Source organism: Humulus lupulus, chromosome 5 (genome assembly GCF_963169125.1).
Source record: "Humulus lupulus chromosome 5, drHumLupu1.1, whole genome shotgun sequence".
Classification (NCBI taxonomy): Eukaryota; Viridiplantae; Streptophyta; class Magnoliopsida; order Rosales; family Cannabaceae; genus Humulus; species Humulus lupulus.
Window position 1 is genome coordinate 4,224,776 of NC_084797.1, and position 17,900 is coordinate 4,242,675.

Consider the following 17,900-nt stretch of genomic DNA (forward strand, 5'->3'; position numbering starts at 1 on the left):
TTTATATTAGTAAATAGTCGTAATATATATAGATATATATAGCGATTTAATATAAATAAATAACTAAATAAAAGAGTAATAAAAACAAATAAAATGAAATTTTGTCAAAAATAGAAACTTATAAAATGGAAGAATAGAAGACAAACTGGCTTTTGGAAAAAACAAATAATTCAATGGTTAAGGATGTGACATATTGCTCTTAGTGCAACATTTTAATGATAGCTATATATAATAATATAGCTAGTTTTATATGATTTTACACGTTTTGCCGCTATATATTCAATATTTTAGTCATGAGCATAGACTATATGAAAATCGGTTCCCATTTACATTTTAGTCATGAGCATAAATTACAGAGAGATGATTTTGATAATTAGTTTGATTGGATTACAGAGTTTAGCTTGATTGGACTTTTAATTAAAAGTCAAAAAATAGAAAAAAAAAAAGTCTAAAAAAATCTAAATAACTGGATTGAATTTATGAAAGCTAAAGTAAAAAGAAAAAGATAGCCACAAATGAGATTGCTTTACAACTATTACTTGTGCTTTCATTTATTATGATTATTTGTTTTTCATATTTAAGATGATTATCTTTCATTTTTTTGCTTGTTACTTTTTTTTTTTTTAAGTATTATCGACTGAATTAATATATATTCATGCCAACTGTTTTATTTTTCTTAGAATAATAATCGTACCCCATTTTAAAATTAAAATCAAAACTCAATATCATTTGTTTGTTCTTCTTCCTTAAATATCAAACCATACATATTACCAAAAATTCATACAGCACAACAAAATAGAAAATCTAGAAAGAGAGATTTACACAACACATACCAAAAAGCATCAATAACATATCTTTGGAAACACAACCTCTTTTCTTAATTTTTTTATTTAAAATATATTTTTAATTATTAAATTATATCATTAATTAATAAACTTGACAGCATTTTGGTCATATTTAAAATAAGTTTAACCAAAATCAGTGCAATGTACTATTTTGATTCATTTTGTATAACAATAGGTATGAAATGTCAATTTAACAAAACATAAAGACCGATTAAGTATTCGAGTAAAACACAGAAGTTAAACTAGTATTTTTCCTTTCACATAATTTATACATACCTACTAACTTCTTTATCAAATGTTATTGAAGTTTATAAGAATAAGAATGATTTCTATCTTCTTTAATAATAAAGAGATCTTGAAAAATATGGCCTTTTTCGTTATTGAGAAGCAAAACAAAAAATGCATAATATAAAGTTTTAACACAAAAAGGAAAAAGAAAGGAATTTGAAGTATATATTACTACTTTTGATAAGAAAAATAGAATCATAATTTCTCTATTACAAGTTAAGAATAAAGTAGAGGGCAAAAGATTAAAAGTAAAAAATAAAGGATATATGTAGAAAAAATAATTATTTTATTATTAATTCATTAATGAGAATTTAAATTTCTAAATTTCATGAAGGATTTATTTAAGAAAAAGATGGAGAATTTTGAGACAAAAAAAAGGAGTCTATTCAATTAATTGCACGGTTATCAATATTATTATTAGCTTTGAAAAAAGAAAAGATTAAAATTTGAGAGCATTTTGGTCATATTTAAAATAAGTTTGATCAAAATCAGTGCAATGTACTATTTTGGTCCATTTTGCACATAAATACCAATTGAGTTTTCAGGTAAAACACAGAAATCAAATTAATATTTTTCTTTTTTATAATATTTCCTTTCACATAATTTATACATACATTTTTACTTCTTTATCAAATGTTATTGAAGCTTATAAGAATAATAATGATTTCTATCTTCTTTAATAGTAAAGAAGACATCATGAAAAAAATGGTCTTCTACGTCATAGAGAAGCAAAACAAAAATGCATAATTTGAGATTTTAACACAAAAGGAAAAAAGAAAAAAGAAAAAGAAAAAGAATTTGAAGTATATAGTACTGCTTTTGATGAGAAAATAGCATCATAATTTCTCTATGCAAGTTAAGAATAAAGTAGAGGGGGAAAAGATTAAAAGAAAAAAAAGAGAGAATTTATGTTACTTGGTGAATGAGAAAAGTTGTAATTATCATTTTAGGTAAAAAAGAAACAAGAAAAGAATGAGAATTATGAATTGTTTAAAAGATGGGTAAATTAACCATTAATTTGTATTGTATTTAAAGTTAATATGAATAAGAATAATTTTATCTTCTATTTTTGATAAAGAGGTGTGAAAAAGAAAGACTTCTATCATTGAGAAATTTTATTGGGAAAATTTTAAAATATTCATATATTTTCTAATAATGTTCATAATAAAGTAGAGATAAAGATAAAAGAAAAAGAAAAGGCAAAAGTACAGAATGAATATTACTTTATTTGTTATCCAATTTTTTATAAAAATAATAAATATAATAAATAATTATATATTACAAATTTTTAATTTTTGAATATATAGAAATTTTCCAAAGGACTATTAATTATTTTAATTCTTTAATAATAAGTTGAGAGAATTGCAAAAGAGAAAAATACACAACAATGCACTATCAATGGGCAAATACTGATTGATTTCAAATTATTATAATTTTCTCAAAATATATGCTTCACATACTGGAAAAAGTTGTATTAAATAATGGGCAAGAAAAGCATTTCATATTATAAAATTTGTGCTCAAAGTAGTACTATATAATGGTATAGCTAGCTTCATGTGATTTTACATGTTTTACTTCTATTGTCTGAATTATTCAAATTGTGTGAGAATTGATGATGGGCACTATTCAGCATTTTAGTCATGGGCATACCCTATATGAACGTAAGTACGCAGATATATGGCGTTGCATAATATGCAAACAGCCAATCATTGCATCAGAAAGTCATTTCGATTGCTCCCAATGCTGGCATAACATCCACAAAATATGTGCGGAGTTCCCAGAACATATCAATAACTCGTTGCATCTACACCCTCTCAGCCTCCGTAGATCATCATTCGAGAGTTCTATTCGCTGCTTTTATTGTGACAAATCCTTTACAGAAGAAGAATATGCTTACACTTGCAAGGATGAATGTGCTTTCTACATGCATGCCAAATGTGGTTCGATTCCACAACCCACAATAATAAGCAGCTACACTACTGGTGATGGTGAAGATGATGATGATGACTTCGTTCAATTCTCTTGCCATCAACATCCAATGGCACTTGTAGTCGAGCTTGGAGATGGCAGTGATGAAGAAGATATTAATCTAGGTAAGAAATGCATAGCATGTCAATTACCTTGGTCCTATCCAGCCTACTCTTGCACATCACTTTCATGTCCAAATTTTTTTCATAAGTCGTGTGTAGATAAACTACCTCGAGAAGTTCAACACCCTTTTCATTCACACAAACCTCTTTCTCTTCAAATCAGTAAGCTTCAATCTTGTGATCTTTGTTGTAAAAAGGATTGCAGACTCATTTTCAGTTGTCGTGAAATTGGGTGTACCTTTAAGATTGGTACTGAATGTGCATTTCTTGATACAATTGTAAACTGTCGAAGTCATGATCACTTGCTTTGTCTTGTGGAAGGAGCATCTTGTGACGATTTCAAGTGTGATGGTTGTCAAAAATCTTATAAAGAGTTGGACAATCATGCTACATTTGAAATTCAGTTGACTAGATCATTCCTATTTCGTTGCATGGAATGTAATTTCAACCTTCATTTTATATGCGGACCATTGCCATCCACTATAAAATATAAGTACCACATACACAACTTGACTCTTCTTGATTCAGTCGTTGAGGATAATTGTCACGAATATTATTGCGATGTGTGCGAAGAAGAAAGGAACTCAGATTTCCGTGTTTACAGTTGTTCTAACTGCCAATATGTAGCGCATATACATTGTTTGATCCCTCAGGTACAAAATCTCTTATTAAATAATATTTAGATATATACATGCCTTTATTTAGATTGATATATCATTTAATATCTCTTTTACTATGCAAATATTCATATATGATTTAGTATTATTACTTGAGTAGTGTTTGTTTTTAAAAATATTAAGTGATTTTGAATTTGAGGATATATTCAACATCGTATCGTATAAAAAATATATCAAGCCAATTAACCACTGTGATTATTTTTTACTTCTAAGTTATTTAACTATTATTTACATACACATGATTTTTGTCACTTACCAATTTAACATATATTTATATTTTTTATTGAAAAGAAGTCCAATTGATTATGTAATTATAAAAAAGAACAAATTAACAATTTATAATATGAAATTTCGTATAAAAGAAATTGTTTTGTAATTAAAATATTTTTATAAATATTCAATACAAAAAGCATCTTAAGAAAAAACCAATTTGAAAATTAATGATAAAAAACAAATAAATAAATTGGGAGTTTGTCATAGAAAAACAAACAGTATTCCTTAAAAAAAAGAATATAGTGTTATTAATAAATAAATATTATAATATATACGAATAGATTTTCACATTAAATAGTATTCTGACATTTTTTTTTAAAAATGAATAGATTTTTATAATATATACATAAACAAATTTGTATTATAAAAAAATAGGGATATTAATTACGGTAATCTTTAATCTCCAAACAATGAAATTGTAAATTTTGTAAAGTATAATAGCATTATATGTAAAAATTTATTTGTAAATAAAAAATAATAATATCGATTTAGATAATTGTAATAATTTAATAATATGTGATTTAAGCGTACAAAGTATTTTCAAAAATCTAATATATATATATATTTACTTAGTTTTTATACATATTTTTATTACAAGATACTTACATTTAATGTTATGTATCAGATTATGAAGTTAATCAAAGGAGTCAATGACATTAGTAATGATGTGGAGCTTTGGGCTTTAGGAGAAAACAGATGGAAGTGGGACATTGGAATTGATGAAAAAGATTATAATAATAATACTCAAAAAGAGACAGTCAGGGACTTGATGAATTATCTAACCCAAGAAGAAAAGGAGAAGCTACTTCAACCATGGACTCTATGGGGACATAATTTTAGTTATAGAAGAAATTTGTATGATCATTACAAAAATGCTAATTCTCGATTTCATCAATTGGGATCTATTGAAGATTTTGAAACAATTAGTGAATTTTTTCAAAGGTTTGATAGTTCGGTGAGGGATGACTTTGATTATGAGTTGTTATTCTATACTCCTAAAGAAGGTATAGAGATAGAGGAGAAGTATTTAAGGCAAAAGGTTAGGGAAGTGGATGGTAAGTACAAGGTACCCAACACATTGGCTCCTATTTTGAAAACATTGCTCGACAGCTATGGAGGAGATCTTGGAGGTTATTCTTGGTTGAGCCCAGCAATGAGGAGTGTAACTGCAACATTACTACTAATTGTCATTGACCAAATGTGTAGAACCAAAATTGAAGACGTCACATGGGATGATCTTAAAAAATGGCTTTTTTATCTATATGTCATTTATAGGATTGCACATTTTAAAGTTTACCCAGACTTGTGGGAATTGGGGGAATTGAGAAGGAATTTCATTCGAAAGTATTGGACTTTCAAAGTCATAAGATTAAAACAAGTCTACACAAATCTTATAGATGAGAAGGTTGAATATTTGAAAGCTGAATCAAAAAGATTGGAGGAGAATCGTGAGAAGTTCAAGAAGATAGACATAAATGGCTTCTTGAGAACTACAGCTTTGCCGCGAAAGAAGATGGCCATCGACGAAGACTTCTCTGTAAGCATTGCTTCGGAACTAAAGCACAAGACTGCTGGTGACAGTTTTTTTGAGTTTTTAGATAAGAGATTCAGCTAAATATGTGTGTGTGTTTGTGTGTGTGCATCGTGTGCTTTCATTTTTTTTTTCTTCATGTTTCTTTCTTTTGTTATTTTTTTCCTACTTTTGTAATTGCTCTACTGAAGCTAAGAATATGTAAATTTTACATATTTTCTTTCGAAACAACTAATACAGAAGGCTTTCTTGGTTCCATTCCAGTATCACAATTACCTGTTTTTCAATGGCATTTTAGTCTAAACTTGCACAGATCCTAAACATATAAGAAGACAATCTATATAATTAGTGAAGCTGAATAAGACTATTATCAAAGTCAACCATGAGTTTGTTTAGTTTCCTGTTTGTTATTCTCTGTTGGTATACTGACGTATCCTCCTCCAAAGTGGCGACATTGGCCGAGGAGGGCGGTGATAGCATACGAGCCAGCTCAACCGCATCTTGGTTGCAGTTGACGACGCGGTCGAAGCAAAGATAGCGTCCATAGGCAGAGCTATCTTCGAAAACACAGATGTGAGCGTCCACCACAAACTTGAGATCAGCAGTCACCAGTACTCCATTTTCATACATCTCCGCAGCTCCTTTCAAATAAGGGTTGGTGATTGTAAGGTGTGAGGCCATCAACAGCCCTCCATTGATGGAGACCATGTTCAATCCTCGGTCCATGGCCAGCGCCCACGCCGTCTTCTCGGCCAGGGTCTTCGATAGGGCGTGCCACAGCTGATCATTTGAAGTGAAAAAATGGTTAAGTGTTGAATCAAGAAAAGAGTGAAAGTGAAATGGATTGATTAGTAGTAGGACTTAGTATGGAGTAGTTAAGTTAGTTACCTTCAACTTTTTACAGAAGTTGATATCACTCCAATTTCGTTCATCAAAATCAGAAAAAGTGGAAGTAGTACTAGTAAGGTCATCTCTCCAAATAACAGCAGTAATTGAAGAAGTGAAAATGACTTTGTGAATGGTGTCAGTTTGAGCACAAGCTTCCAGCACATTGTGAGCTGCTCTCACCTCAACCTCACCCATAAATTCCTGCACCACACACCACACAATAAACTCAATTAATTTTCTAATCCTTTCCAGACTGTACTCTCACTCACTCCTATTTTTGTTTATTTAATTAATAGACAGACCAGCTCTCTCACCAATGATCTCATCAATTATTTATTATTATTATTATTATATTGATCAAATTACAGTCCTGGACATGAGACTCTAACAAACAAAAAAACCCCTTGTACTAGATGGATCCAATCCACATGGTGATGAGTATAGAATATGAAGGAGATGGAGGAACTTACATCATAGGAGGGGTGATCAGAAGGAGGCTCAAAACAGTAAAACAAAGCACAACAACCCTTCAATGCATCCATTATGCTGTGATAGTCCAACAGATCAGAATGAAAGATTCTGACTTTTTTGGATTCAAAAGTCTGCACCAGCAATGGATCCCCTGCTTGTCCTTCACTTCAGGTATATATACATATATATATATATATATATATCTTCACACTTGCTTACTTTCACCAGTTATTTGGGCTGTTGTTTTACTTATGAGCCTCCCTTTTTTGAGTTTTTAGATAAGAGATTCAGCTAAATATGTGTGTGTGTTTGTGTGTGTGCATCGTGTGCTTTCATTTTTTTCATTTTTCTTTCTTTCGTTATTTTTTTCTTACTTTTGTAATTGCTCTACTGAAGCTAAGAATATGTAAAGTTCAGTACTTTACATATTTTCTTTCGAAACAACTAATACAGAAGGCTTTCTTGGTTCCATTCCAGTATCACAATTACCTGTTTTTCAATGGCATTTTAGTCTAAACTTGCACAGATCCTAAACATATAAGAAGACAATCTATATAATTAGTGAAGCTGAATAAGACTATTATCAAAGGCAACCATGAGTTTGTTTAGTTTCTTGTTTGTTATTCTCTGTTGGTATACTGATGTATCCTCCTCCAAAGTGGCGACATTGGCCGAGGAGGGCGGCGATAGCATACGAGCCAGCTCAACCGCATCTTGGTTGCAGTTGACTACGCGGTCGAAGCAAAGATAGCGTCCATAGGCAGAGCTATCTTCGAAAACACAGATGTGAGCGTCCACCACAAACTTGAGATCAGCAGTCACCAGTACTCCATTTTCATACATCTCAGCAGCTCCTTTCAAATAAGGGTTGGTGATTGTAAGGTGTGAGGCCATCAACAGCCCTCCATTGATGGAGACCATGTTCAATCCTCGGTCCATGGCCAGCGCCCACGCCGTCTTCTCGGCCAGGGTCTTCGATAGGGCGTGCCACAGCTGATCATAATCATTTGAAGTGAAAAACGGTTAAGTGTTGAATCAAGAAAAGAGTGAAAGTGAAATGGATTGATTAGTAGTAGGACTTAGTATGGAGTAGTTAAGTTAGTTACCTTCAACTTTTTACAGAAGTTGATATCACTCCAATTTCTTTCATCAAAATCAGAAAAAGTGGAAGTAGTACTAGTAAGGTCATCTCTCCAAATAACAGCAGTAATTGAAGAAGTGAAAATGACTTTGTGAATGGTGTCAGTTTGAGCACAAGCTTCCAGCACATTGTGAGCTGCTCTCACCTCAACCTCACCCATAAATTCCTGCACCACACACCACACAATAAACTCAATTAATTTTCTAATCCTTTCCAGACTGTACTCTCACTCACTCCTATTTTTGTTTATTTAATTAACAGACAATAATGGGACAGCCACAGGCCACAGACCAGCTCTCTCACCAATGATCTCATCACTTATTTATTATTATTATATTGATCAAATTACACTCCTGGACATAAGACTCTAACAAACAAAAAAAACCCTTCTACTAGATGGATCCAATCCACATGGTGATGAGTTTAGAATATGAAGGAGATGGAGGAACTTACATCATAGGAGGGGTGATCAGAAGGAGGCTCAAAACAGTAAAACAAAGCACAACAACCCTTCAATGCATCCATTATGCTGTGATAGTCCAACAGATCAGAATGAAAGATTCTGACTTTTTTGGATTCAAAAGTCTGCACCAGCAATGGTACTACTTCTAGCAGCTATAGTAGTCTTCTAAGTCTATCATAGTACAAATCAATGGCTGATAAAGCAGCAGCTTTGGCTCTGGCTCTGGCTCTGGCTCTCCCTCTTTTGTTCCTCCTTTTGTCCTTCACTTCAGGTATATATACATAATACATATATATCTTCACACTTGCTTACTTTCACCAGTTATTTGGGCTGTTGTTTTACTTATGAGCCTCCCTTTTTGTTTCATGTTTACTTGGATTTATTATTGGCTTATATATGTGTATATATATATATATATATTATCATGCAATGCAAAGTCAAGTCTCTGATTCAACTCTGCTCTTCTTCGTTTTTGCAGAAACTCTGCTAGTGGTTCATGGACAGGTATCTAAATATAAATTTTGAAAAATAATAGTAAGATATTGGTTAAATATATAATGAATAATTTGATATTAATTGCAGCAGCAGCAGAAAAGTTGGTGTGTGGCAAAGGCATGGTCAGAAGCAGCAGTGCTCCCAATGATAGGTGGTGAGTGGACTGCAGTATCATGGAGAAGGGGTGCCCTTGTTCCTCGCCAGACACCCTCATAAACCGTGCATCCATAGCCATGAATCTCTACTACTGGAATTGCCATTTCAGAAACTCTGCTCTTGTCGTCATAACCGACCCAAGTAACAACAAATTCTCAAATTCAACTCTTTCCATCAATTTCATATTAATTAATTCTCATCATCTTTACCAATCAATTATTGTGTAAAATTCATTTTGCTTGATACATCCAAAGTTTCCCAGAAAGTTAGAAACATTTTGCTTGGGAAACAAAACACAAACTACTTGCAGTGCTATCAAGATATATTTGTGTTTAGCTGATCAATTTTGTAATGTATTAACTTTAAAGTGTCAATTTAGTCTTAAATGCGATTTCGTGGATCATGTGATGATTTTTGTTTTTGTTTCAAATTTATGGATGTAGTGTTCCCATTCCCAGACTTTGAATAAAAAAGTCTATCACTGCACTTTGGATCAATTGTCATTACTTTCTTGGGACTGAAAAACTTAATTAAATGAAAAACTGATGCTACAAACACAATAAATGCTACAAATTAATTACTATTACCATAACAATATAAGTAAATTTCATTAACTTTAATTGACATATAAACGTAAGATAAAAGTATTGGAATTTGACTGCCAATTCGATAAACCACAGCAACAATTACCTGTTCTTTAATGGCATTTGAGTCTAAACTTGCACAGATCATAAACATATAAGAAGACAGTCTATATAATCAGTGAAGCTGAATAAGACTATTATCATAGTCAACCATGAGTTTGTTTAGTTTCTTATTTGTTATTCTCTGTTGGTATACTGATGAATCCTCCTCCAAGTTTTTACACTTTCTGAACTACTGGCTCCAAGATATTTGATTTGTTAGGATTGCCACACTCACTTCAGAAGCCAAGTCCCCACAACACAACCCTCAAACAATGTTAAAATTGTTCAATTGAGCTCTTATCTCAAGGCACAAAGCAGGAGACTGTAACAGTGAATGTGATAGACCCTGGATATTGATAGTGTATAGGCTATTGAATTGAGGATCCCTAGTTGGGGTCAATCAGAATGATATCTAGCAAGACTAGCATAATTTAGAAAGTACATTGCAACAATGAAAACATAATTATTTTGTATTCGAAGTGAATCAAAGAGTTATAATGCGGCCATTTTAAGTTGGACACTAAACCACTGCACATGCCTATCTCAGTGATTATGTTGTGAGAAATAGGTTTGTTTCACATTGTAGTTGTTGTAGATAGTAACATCTGTGACATTTAGTTTGTCTTCCCTTTAATTTCGCCGAACTTCTTTTCTTGCAGTACCATTCAGCCAGGCTCTTTTCCACCAGAAGTCATTACCTATGACCAGTGGACTCAACAGAAACCAGAAACAAAGCCTATGTTTTCTGGTTGGCTTAAGGGTGCATTTGGAGGTGGAAAGAAAGAGATGCAAGAATCTATACAGCAGAACCTCAATTTTATTCTCAGTACTGCTCCAATTTGGGATAGGTTTGTCATTTATCTATACTATCAAGTATAAATACTTATTTCCTTTTTAAGGTATAAGAGATTGTTGCTTTGGTTGTATGAAGTCCTTATTTTTGAAGTCTTCTTTAAAACTTACCTGGTCATTATTATTGCTTTGTTAAAGAAAGGAGCAAATGCCATTTTTATTGAGGGAAAAAAGATTATTGTTTCTTATCTAATTTTGAAGAAAATTAAAGAAAAGGGGTTGTCAAATATAGTCCATTTGTTTCCATGAACTTTGTTCATTGGTTTCTCCCTTCTTTTTGTCTTAAATAGATATCTGGCTTTCACTAGAGGAAGATTTTACAATTTTGTTTGCACACAGGTTGGAGCTCAAAGGTAATAAATATGTACTTGGAGAATTTCTGGAGTTCAAGGGAAAGCCAGAAGATCTCCATGCCTTGAGAAATATCAAAAGATCGAAAGTCAGTCGTCTGATTATCCAGAAGACGAGCATGCTTGGATTAGGTGAAAATCCATTTCCATTTCTGAATAAAAATTAGCTGTGGTTGAAACATCTAATCTACACACTAACCTTTGTATCTTTTTCTATCAACTTTTTTTTTTTGAGTCTTCAGTTTCTCTTATTCATCATGTGCATTTTTCTTTCGAAATCACAGCGCATTCGACGCTCCAAGTTTTGTACTCGCCTAGGGATTATCGAAGCGAAGGAGCTTCAGCTTCGGAGTGGAAGGAGGTATGCGTGAGGTCGAGTACAGAGGTTGTCTTCCAGCCTCAGAACTCTACAAAAGTCCGCAAGTTCAAACTCTCTTCAGTGACTTCAACCTCGCTCAGTGCCTGAACCTTAAGTAATAATGGCTATGTTGAATAAGTAAGTACTCCATTCCCTCATCTATACCCAAAATGTCAGACTATTTGTACATATGGATATGACAAATTAATTTCATATTAGAGGCAGAGAGATCTCAAAATATGAAGATAACAACCATGCATATTGTAGTAATGAGTATTTTATAAGTATAATAATTTATAAAGGATATATGTAGAAAAAATAATTATTTTATTATTAATTCATAAATGAGAATTTAAATTTCTAAATTTCATGAAGGATTTATTTAAGAAAATGTAACACCCTAAATTCTAGCTTTAGTTGTAGAAAATAGAGATGTTGAACAATAAATGTACGAAATCGTAAAAATTGTTGTCTTATTTATTTATAATTTAAAATAAACATAATCCGGGTTTAAGAAAAATAAATAATAATCTTTACAATAAAATTAAATTAAAACTAGGTAACATTTTATAAAGTTCGTAATTTCCTAAGAAAATAACACACGACTATATGGTCCCCACATATTCACACCAGTCTTGCTATTGGGAATCTGCTCGCCACCGGTCATCTAAGATTAACTTATTCTGCAAAAATAAAAGAAGGTTAACTTATTCTGCAAAAATAAAAGAAAGGAATGAGCTTCTAAGCCCAGTAAGAAAAATACATAGCAATTCTTACATAAATCAATTATAAACTCACAACGAATTATTTCACATGCAATATTATATTCATAACAGAAACCAAGGTCATAATCTATCCTATATCAGCGCCATACTAAAAATTACACATATACCTAGATCATAAATTATATCCCGCAATCATAACATTATTCATAAACACATCATAAATAACAAATCATATAATCAATAGTCATAACAATCATACCATCAGTTCATACAAGAGTTCACAACAACATTAATTTATATTAATATTACAAGATCAAAATATATCCTAAGTCATAGGTCATAATCATAAATCATAGTCATAATAACAAGACAGATATAATAAAATGATAAGTGCTTATACAGGGGTGACAACTAAGCCCCGGACATAAGTCCTTCATACACTGGACACAACTTAGGTCCGCCATAAAATTTTGGCATCCGAGCCTACTGGACATAAGTCTGTCATATATCATTGGACACCTTAGGTCCGGCCACACTTACCCCTTTATTGTACCTGAAATGTTAACTCATACAAAACATAAACTAGGTCATAACTAAACTACTGAATTTTCCTTACCTTGAGTGTGGTGTACAGAAACTATACTTGAGTCATTTATATGCTAATCCCGCTTAGAACCCTATTTCACAAGCATGATACCATTATTAAAACATAAACTAATATATCTAAAACTCAAAAACAATCAAAACTTAGCTATACCTCAACCTTGATCTTGAAGAAAAACCCTAGATCCTTAAATGCTTGCATAGAATAGATCTATGCTATAATAATTATTACCACTAAATATTTAAAAAAACTAAATCTTATTTTATCACTACAACTCAAGTTAAATCTATTCTATAAAATAAAGACAACCTATAATCATATAAATAAAGAGGTCTAAGAGAAAGGTAATCTCAGTTACTACATAAAGAGAGGGAGAATTTTGAGACAAAAATAAGGAGTCTTAGCAATTAATTGCACGGTTATCAATATTATTATTAGCTTTGAAAAAAGAAATAATTAAAATTCTTTCATTTTTATAAGGAAAAAATACCAGTTTGACCTTGTGCTTTTTCTGAATACTCGATTGACTACTGTGTTTTATTAAATGATATTTTGGATCCCATGTTTTGCAAAATAGATCAAAATAAGACATTGAACTTGATTTTGGTAAAATTTATTTTAAATATGACCAAAATGCCTTCAGATTTTATTAATTAATGAATTCATTATATAATTAAAAATATATTTTATAACAAAAAATAATTTAAAAAACTACTTTAAATCTAAATCTAACCAAAATTAATCTTAAATCCTAAATGAAAACAAAATAAAACTAATTCTAAACAAAAAATAAATAAAATATTTAAACTTTTTCTTTCATTTCCCTCAACATTCATCCCCAAATTATTCCAAAATCTTGTTCATCCATAATCATGAAACATAAAAATTACAAATTAGAATTAATGAATCCATAGTTCATAACATATAACCTAGAAATTCAAAACATCAACAAAATTCAATTTAAAATCGTACACCATCATGTCTATATGAACTCAAGAACGTGACCTGCAACTCCAGAAAACTAAATTCAGATTTCAAAATCAAAATTAAAGTACAACAAAATCAAAACCAGATATCACACCCCCCATTTCAAAATCAAAGCCCAAAACCCTTTGTTTGTTCTTCTTCCTTAAATATCAAACCATACATATTACAAAAAATTCATATAGTACAACAAAATAGAAAATCTAGAAAGAGAGAAAACAATTCACACAACACACACCAAGCAACTTCAGTTACATATCCTTGGAAACACAACCTCTTTTCTTAATTATTTTTTATTGAAAATATATTTTTAATTATTAAATTATATCATTAATTAATAAAACCTGAGAGCATTTTGGTCATATTTAAAATAAGTTTAACTAAAATCAATGCAATGCACTATTTTGATCAATTTTGCAAAATATTAGGTCTTAAATGTCATTTATTAACAAAACATAAGAGATGGTTGAGTATTCGAGTAAAACACATAAATCAAACTAGTATTTTTCCTTTGAAGCTGATAAGAATAAGAATGATTTCTATCTTTTTTAATAATAAAGAGATCTTGAAAAATATGGTCTTCTTTGTTATTGAGAAGCAAAACAAAAAATGCATAATATGAAGTTTTAACACAAAAAGGAAAAAGAAAAGGAATTTGAAGTATATATTACTGCTTTTCATAAGAAGAATAGAATTATAATTTCTCTATTACAAGTTAAGAATAAAGTAGAGGGCAAAAGATTAAAAGTAAAAAATAAAGGATATATGTAGAAAAAATAATTATTTTATTATTAATTCATTAATGAGAATTTAAATTTCTAAATTTCATGAAGGATTTATTTAAGAAAAAGATGGAGAATTTTGAGACAAAAAAAAAGGAGTCTATTCAATTAATTGCACCGTTACCAATATTATTATTAGCTTTGAAAAAAGAAAGGATTAAAGCCTGAGAGCATTTTTGTCATATTTAAAATAAGTTTGATCAAAATCAGTGCAATGTACTATTTTGGTCCATTTTGCAAAAGATTAGATCCGAAATGTCATTTAACAAAACATAAATACCAATTGAGTATTCAGGTAAAACACAGAAATCAAATTAATATTTTTCTTTTTTATAATATTTCATTTCACATAATTTATACATACCTTTTTACTTCTTTATCAAATGTTATTGAAGCTTATAAAAATAATAATGATTTCTATTTTTTTTAATAATAAAGAGATCATGAAAAAGATGGTCTTCTACGTCATTGAGAAGCAAAACAAAAAATGCATAATTTGAGGTTTTAACACAAAAGGAAAAAAAAAAAGAATTTGAAGTATACATTATTGCTTTTGATGAGAAAATAGAATTATAATTTCTCTATGCAAGTTAAGAATAAAGTAGATGGGCAAAAGATTAAAAGAAAAAAAAAAAAAGAATGTATGTTACTTGGTGAATGAGAAAAGTTGTAATTGTCACTTTAGTCAAAAAGAAACAAGAAAGGAATGAGAATTAGAACTTAATGTAATTATATGTAATTAATGTAACTTGGTGAATGAGAAAAGTTGTAATTATCACTCTAGGTCAAAAAGAAACAAGAAAAGAATGATAATTATGAATTGTTTAAGAGATGGGTAAATTAACTACTAATTTGTATTGTATTTAAAGATAATATGAAAAAAAAAATATGTGAAAAAAAAGACTTCTGGAATTGAGAAACAAATTAAAAACAAAATGCATCAAAACAAGAATTTGGGTTTGGGCTGTATATTATAAAATTTTCTCTTGTACCGAAGCTGTTAGGTTCAAATTAGACATATAACTTTATTTTGATAAAGAATGTCAAAAATAAAGAAGAATAATAGTATATTGATTGCTTATGAGATGGGTAACTATTTCTTTTTTAGTCCAAATTCATGATAAATATGTTTTTTATCTTTAATAAAGAGATGAAAAGAGCTATAAATTATCATTGAGAATCAATTTTTTTTTAAAATTTTATTTATGTTTATTTTTCTTTTAACTATTTGAAAGAATAAAACTTTAATTTTACAAGTTTTCTTCTATATTTACATATCAGGAAAAAAAATTGATGACTAAATTGTTATAAATCTATGGAAGAGAATTATTCAATAATCGACTACATGTGTATATTGTATTTGCATAGAAATATAATTATACATATGTGTGGTTTATTTGTTTTAAAAATTCTCAACAAAAATTGCCTTTTGCATATTAATTTTATTTTGAACTGAAAATATAAAATTATAAATTATGATTCGGGTTTTCTATCATAAAAAAAATATTATTTTTAATTAAGAGTGTCTTTTTTTTTTTTATAATATATTATAGAGAGAATTTCTTTTTAAGAAATAATATCCATGGTAATTTTGTAGTTATAATAATCTATAACGTGTGTGGTAATAAATTTTAAAAATATATGAGATGTTTATTTAAAAAGGAAAAAACATTAATTGGTGATGATTTTAAAATCAAAGAATGATAAATTTAAAAAACGTAAAAAAATTCACATTTGTATAGAGTAAAATTTGACTTATTAGCACACAAATTATTTTCCTTTACCATATAATGGAAAAAATAAACCAAAAACAAAAACAAAAAATAAAATGAAAAAGCATAGTTTGACTTCTACTTTGAATGAGCTAACTAATAAATAGTAGGCAAAATTTGAGTCCCAAGAAAAGGCTTATAAATATTTTTTTTTTGCCTAATTTAATCCATAATTGCCAAAATTTGATTCTCTATCTTTAAAAATAAATAAAAAGTTATTCGCTCACCAAATATAATAATAATATCCTTTAAAATAATATAAATATATTACAAAAAAAAAACAGTGTAATAATATAAATAATTTACGCACCTTTATTGAAGAAATAAAATGATATGTATGTATTAAAGAAAAATAAATATAATATTTTAAATTCTTTGTAAATCATTGCATAGACCCCACCAATATTGCCCTTTTTCACGTTCATTTGTATTAGTAAACTAGAAAATATAACCGCGCTCCGCACAGTCTTTTGTAATTATTAAAACATATATATTTTAAAATATTTTTTGGGAGATTGTGGGGTGGTGATTCATTTTCATCATACTCGTACAACATGTTCTTTATATGGACATGTGAAGACATCTTGACCATAATTTTTTATTTCATGATGGTGTTCACTGTTATTTGTATAGCGAACCTCCTGTAGGTTTTTGAAAATTTTTGACAAATTAAAGTACTGAAAACAAAGTTAAAAAAGCTTGTTGTACATTTACTTTTATTTATTATTATACGCTTTGCGTAGTTCTTTTTAGAAAAAGTCTAAATTATGTATAAGAAAATTTATATTTTGTGTAAGATTTATTTTGGCCAATTACCTGTTTGAAGTCTTTATTTTTAAAAATTAACTTTTAGATCTCATGTTTTGTCAAAAGAATAAAAATTGGAATTGATAGATTGATTATTTGAACACTGTATTTTCGCTCATTATCCGTTTTGACCCTATATTTTTTAAAATGAACCTTTGGACCATGTATTTATTTAAAATGTTCAAATTTCTTATGAAAATTAAATTATATATTTATGTAATTTTTATTTTCTGTTATATAATTTAATTTTCTGTAAGAGTTCACACTATTTTGAACCTTGTATTTTAGTCGATCACCCATTATAACTTTTATTTTTACAAATTAACTTCTAGACCTCAAGTGTTGTCAAAATATTAAAATAGAAATAGATAAATCGATTATTTGAACACTATATTTTGGCCGATTACTCATTTTGATTATTTATTTTTAAAAAATAACCTGTGGATCATATATTTATTCAAAAGGTTAAAAATTATTTACAAAAAGTAAATTATATAAATATATATAATTTATGTTTTCTATAAGGGTTCACACCATTTTGAACCTTGTATTTTAGTTGTTTACCCATTTGACCATTAATTTTTTTTAAATTAACTTGTGGACCTTGTGTTTTGTCAAAAATTCAAAAATAGGAATATAAAGATAGATTATTTGAACCACGT

General features: G+C 29.4%; 4 protein-coding genes across 4 annotated transcripts; 2 read left to right on the top strand and 2 right to left on the bottom strand.

Annotated features, from left to right (window-relative positions):
• Positions 1-2,602: 2,602 nt before the first annotated feature.
• Positions 2,603-5,833, top strand: LOC133834206 (uncharacterized). The gene is made up of 2 exons (XM_062263732.1): positions 2,603-3,876; positions 4,799-5,833. The coding sequence occupies exons 1-2, from the start codon at positions 2,746-2,748 to the stop codon at positions 5,786-5,788; spliced, it is 2,121 nt and encodes a 706-aa protein (XP_062119716.1). The 5' UTR covers positions 2,603-2,745; the 3' UTR covers positions 5,789-5,833.
• A 57-nt stretch (positions 5,834-5,890) lies between these two features.
• Positions 5,891-7,237, bottom strand: LOC133834208 (cinnamoyl-CoA reductase-like SNL6). Its single transcript, XM_062263734.1, has 3 exons — positions 7,063-7,237; positions 6,593-6,793; positions 5,891-6,484 (listed from the first exon to the last, which is right to left on the bottom strand). The coding sequence occupies exons 1-3, from the start codon at positions 7,132-7,134 to the stop codon at positions 6,050-6,052; spliced, it is 708 nt and encodes a 235-aa protein (XP_062119718.1). The 5' UTR covers positions 7,135-7,237; the 3' UTR covers positions 5,891-6,049.
• A 217-nt stretch (positions 7,238-7,454) lies between these two features.
• LOC133834209 (cinnamoyl-CoA reductase-like SNL6) lies at positions 7,455-8,800 on the bottom strand. The gene is made up of 3 exons (XM_062263736.1): positions 8,658-8,800; positions 8,170-8,370; positions 7,455-8,056 (listed from the first exon to the last, which is right to left on the bottom strand). Exons 1-3 carry the CDS (start codon positions 8,727-8,729, stop codon positions 7,622-7,624), a joined length of 708 nt encoding a protein of 235 aa, XP_062119720.1. The 5' UTR covers positions 8,730-8,800; the 3' UTR covers positions 7,455-7,621.
• A 56-nt stretch (positions 8,801-8,856) lies between these two features.
• On the top strand, positions 8,857-11,901 carry LOC133777789 (uncharacterized). Its single transcript, XM_062217529.1, has 6 exons — positions 8,857-8,938; positions 9,146-9,171; positions 9,314-9,459; positions 10,664-10,852; positions 11,196-11,338; positions 11,491-11,901. Exons 1-6 carry the CDS (start codon positions 8,857-8,859, stop codon positions 11,670-11,672), a joined length of 768 nt encoding a protein of 255 aa, XP_062073513.1. The 3' UTR covers positions 11,673-11,901.
• Positions 11,902-17,900: the final 5,999 nt, after the last annotated feature.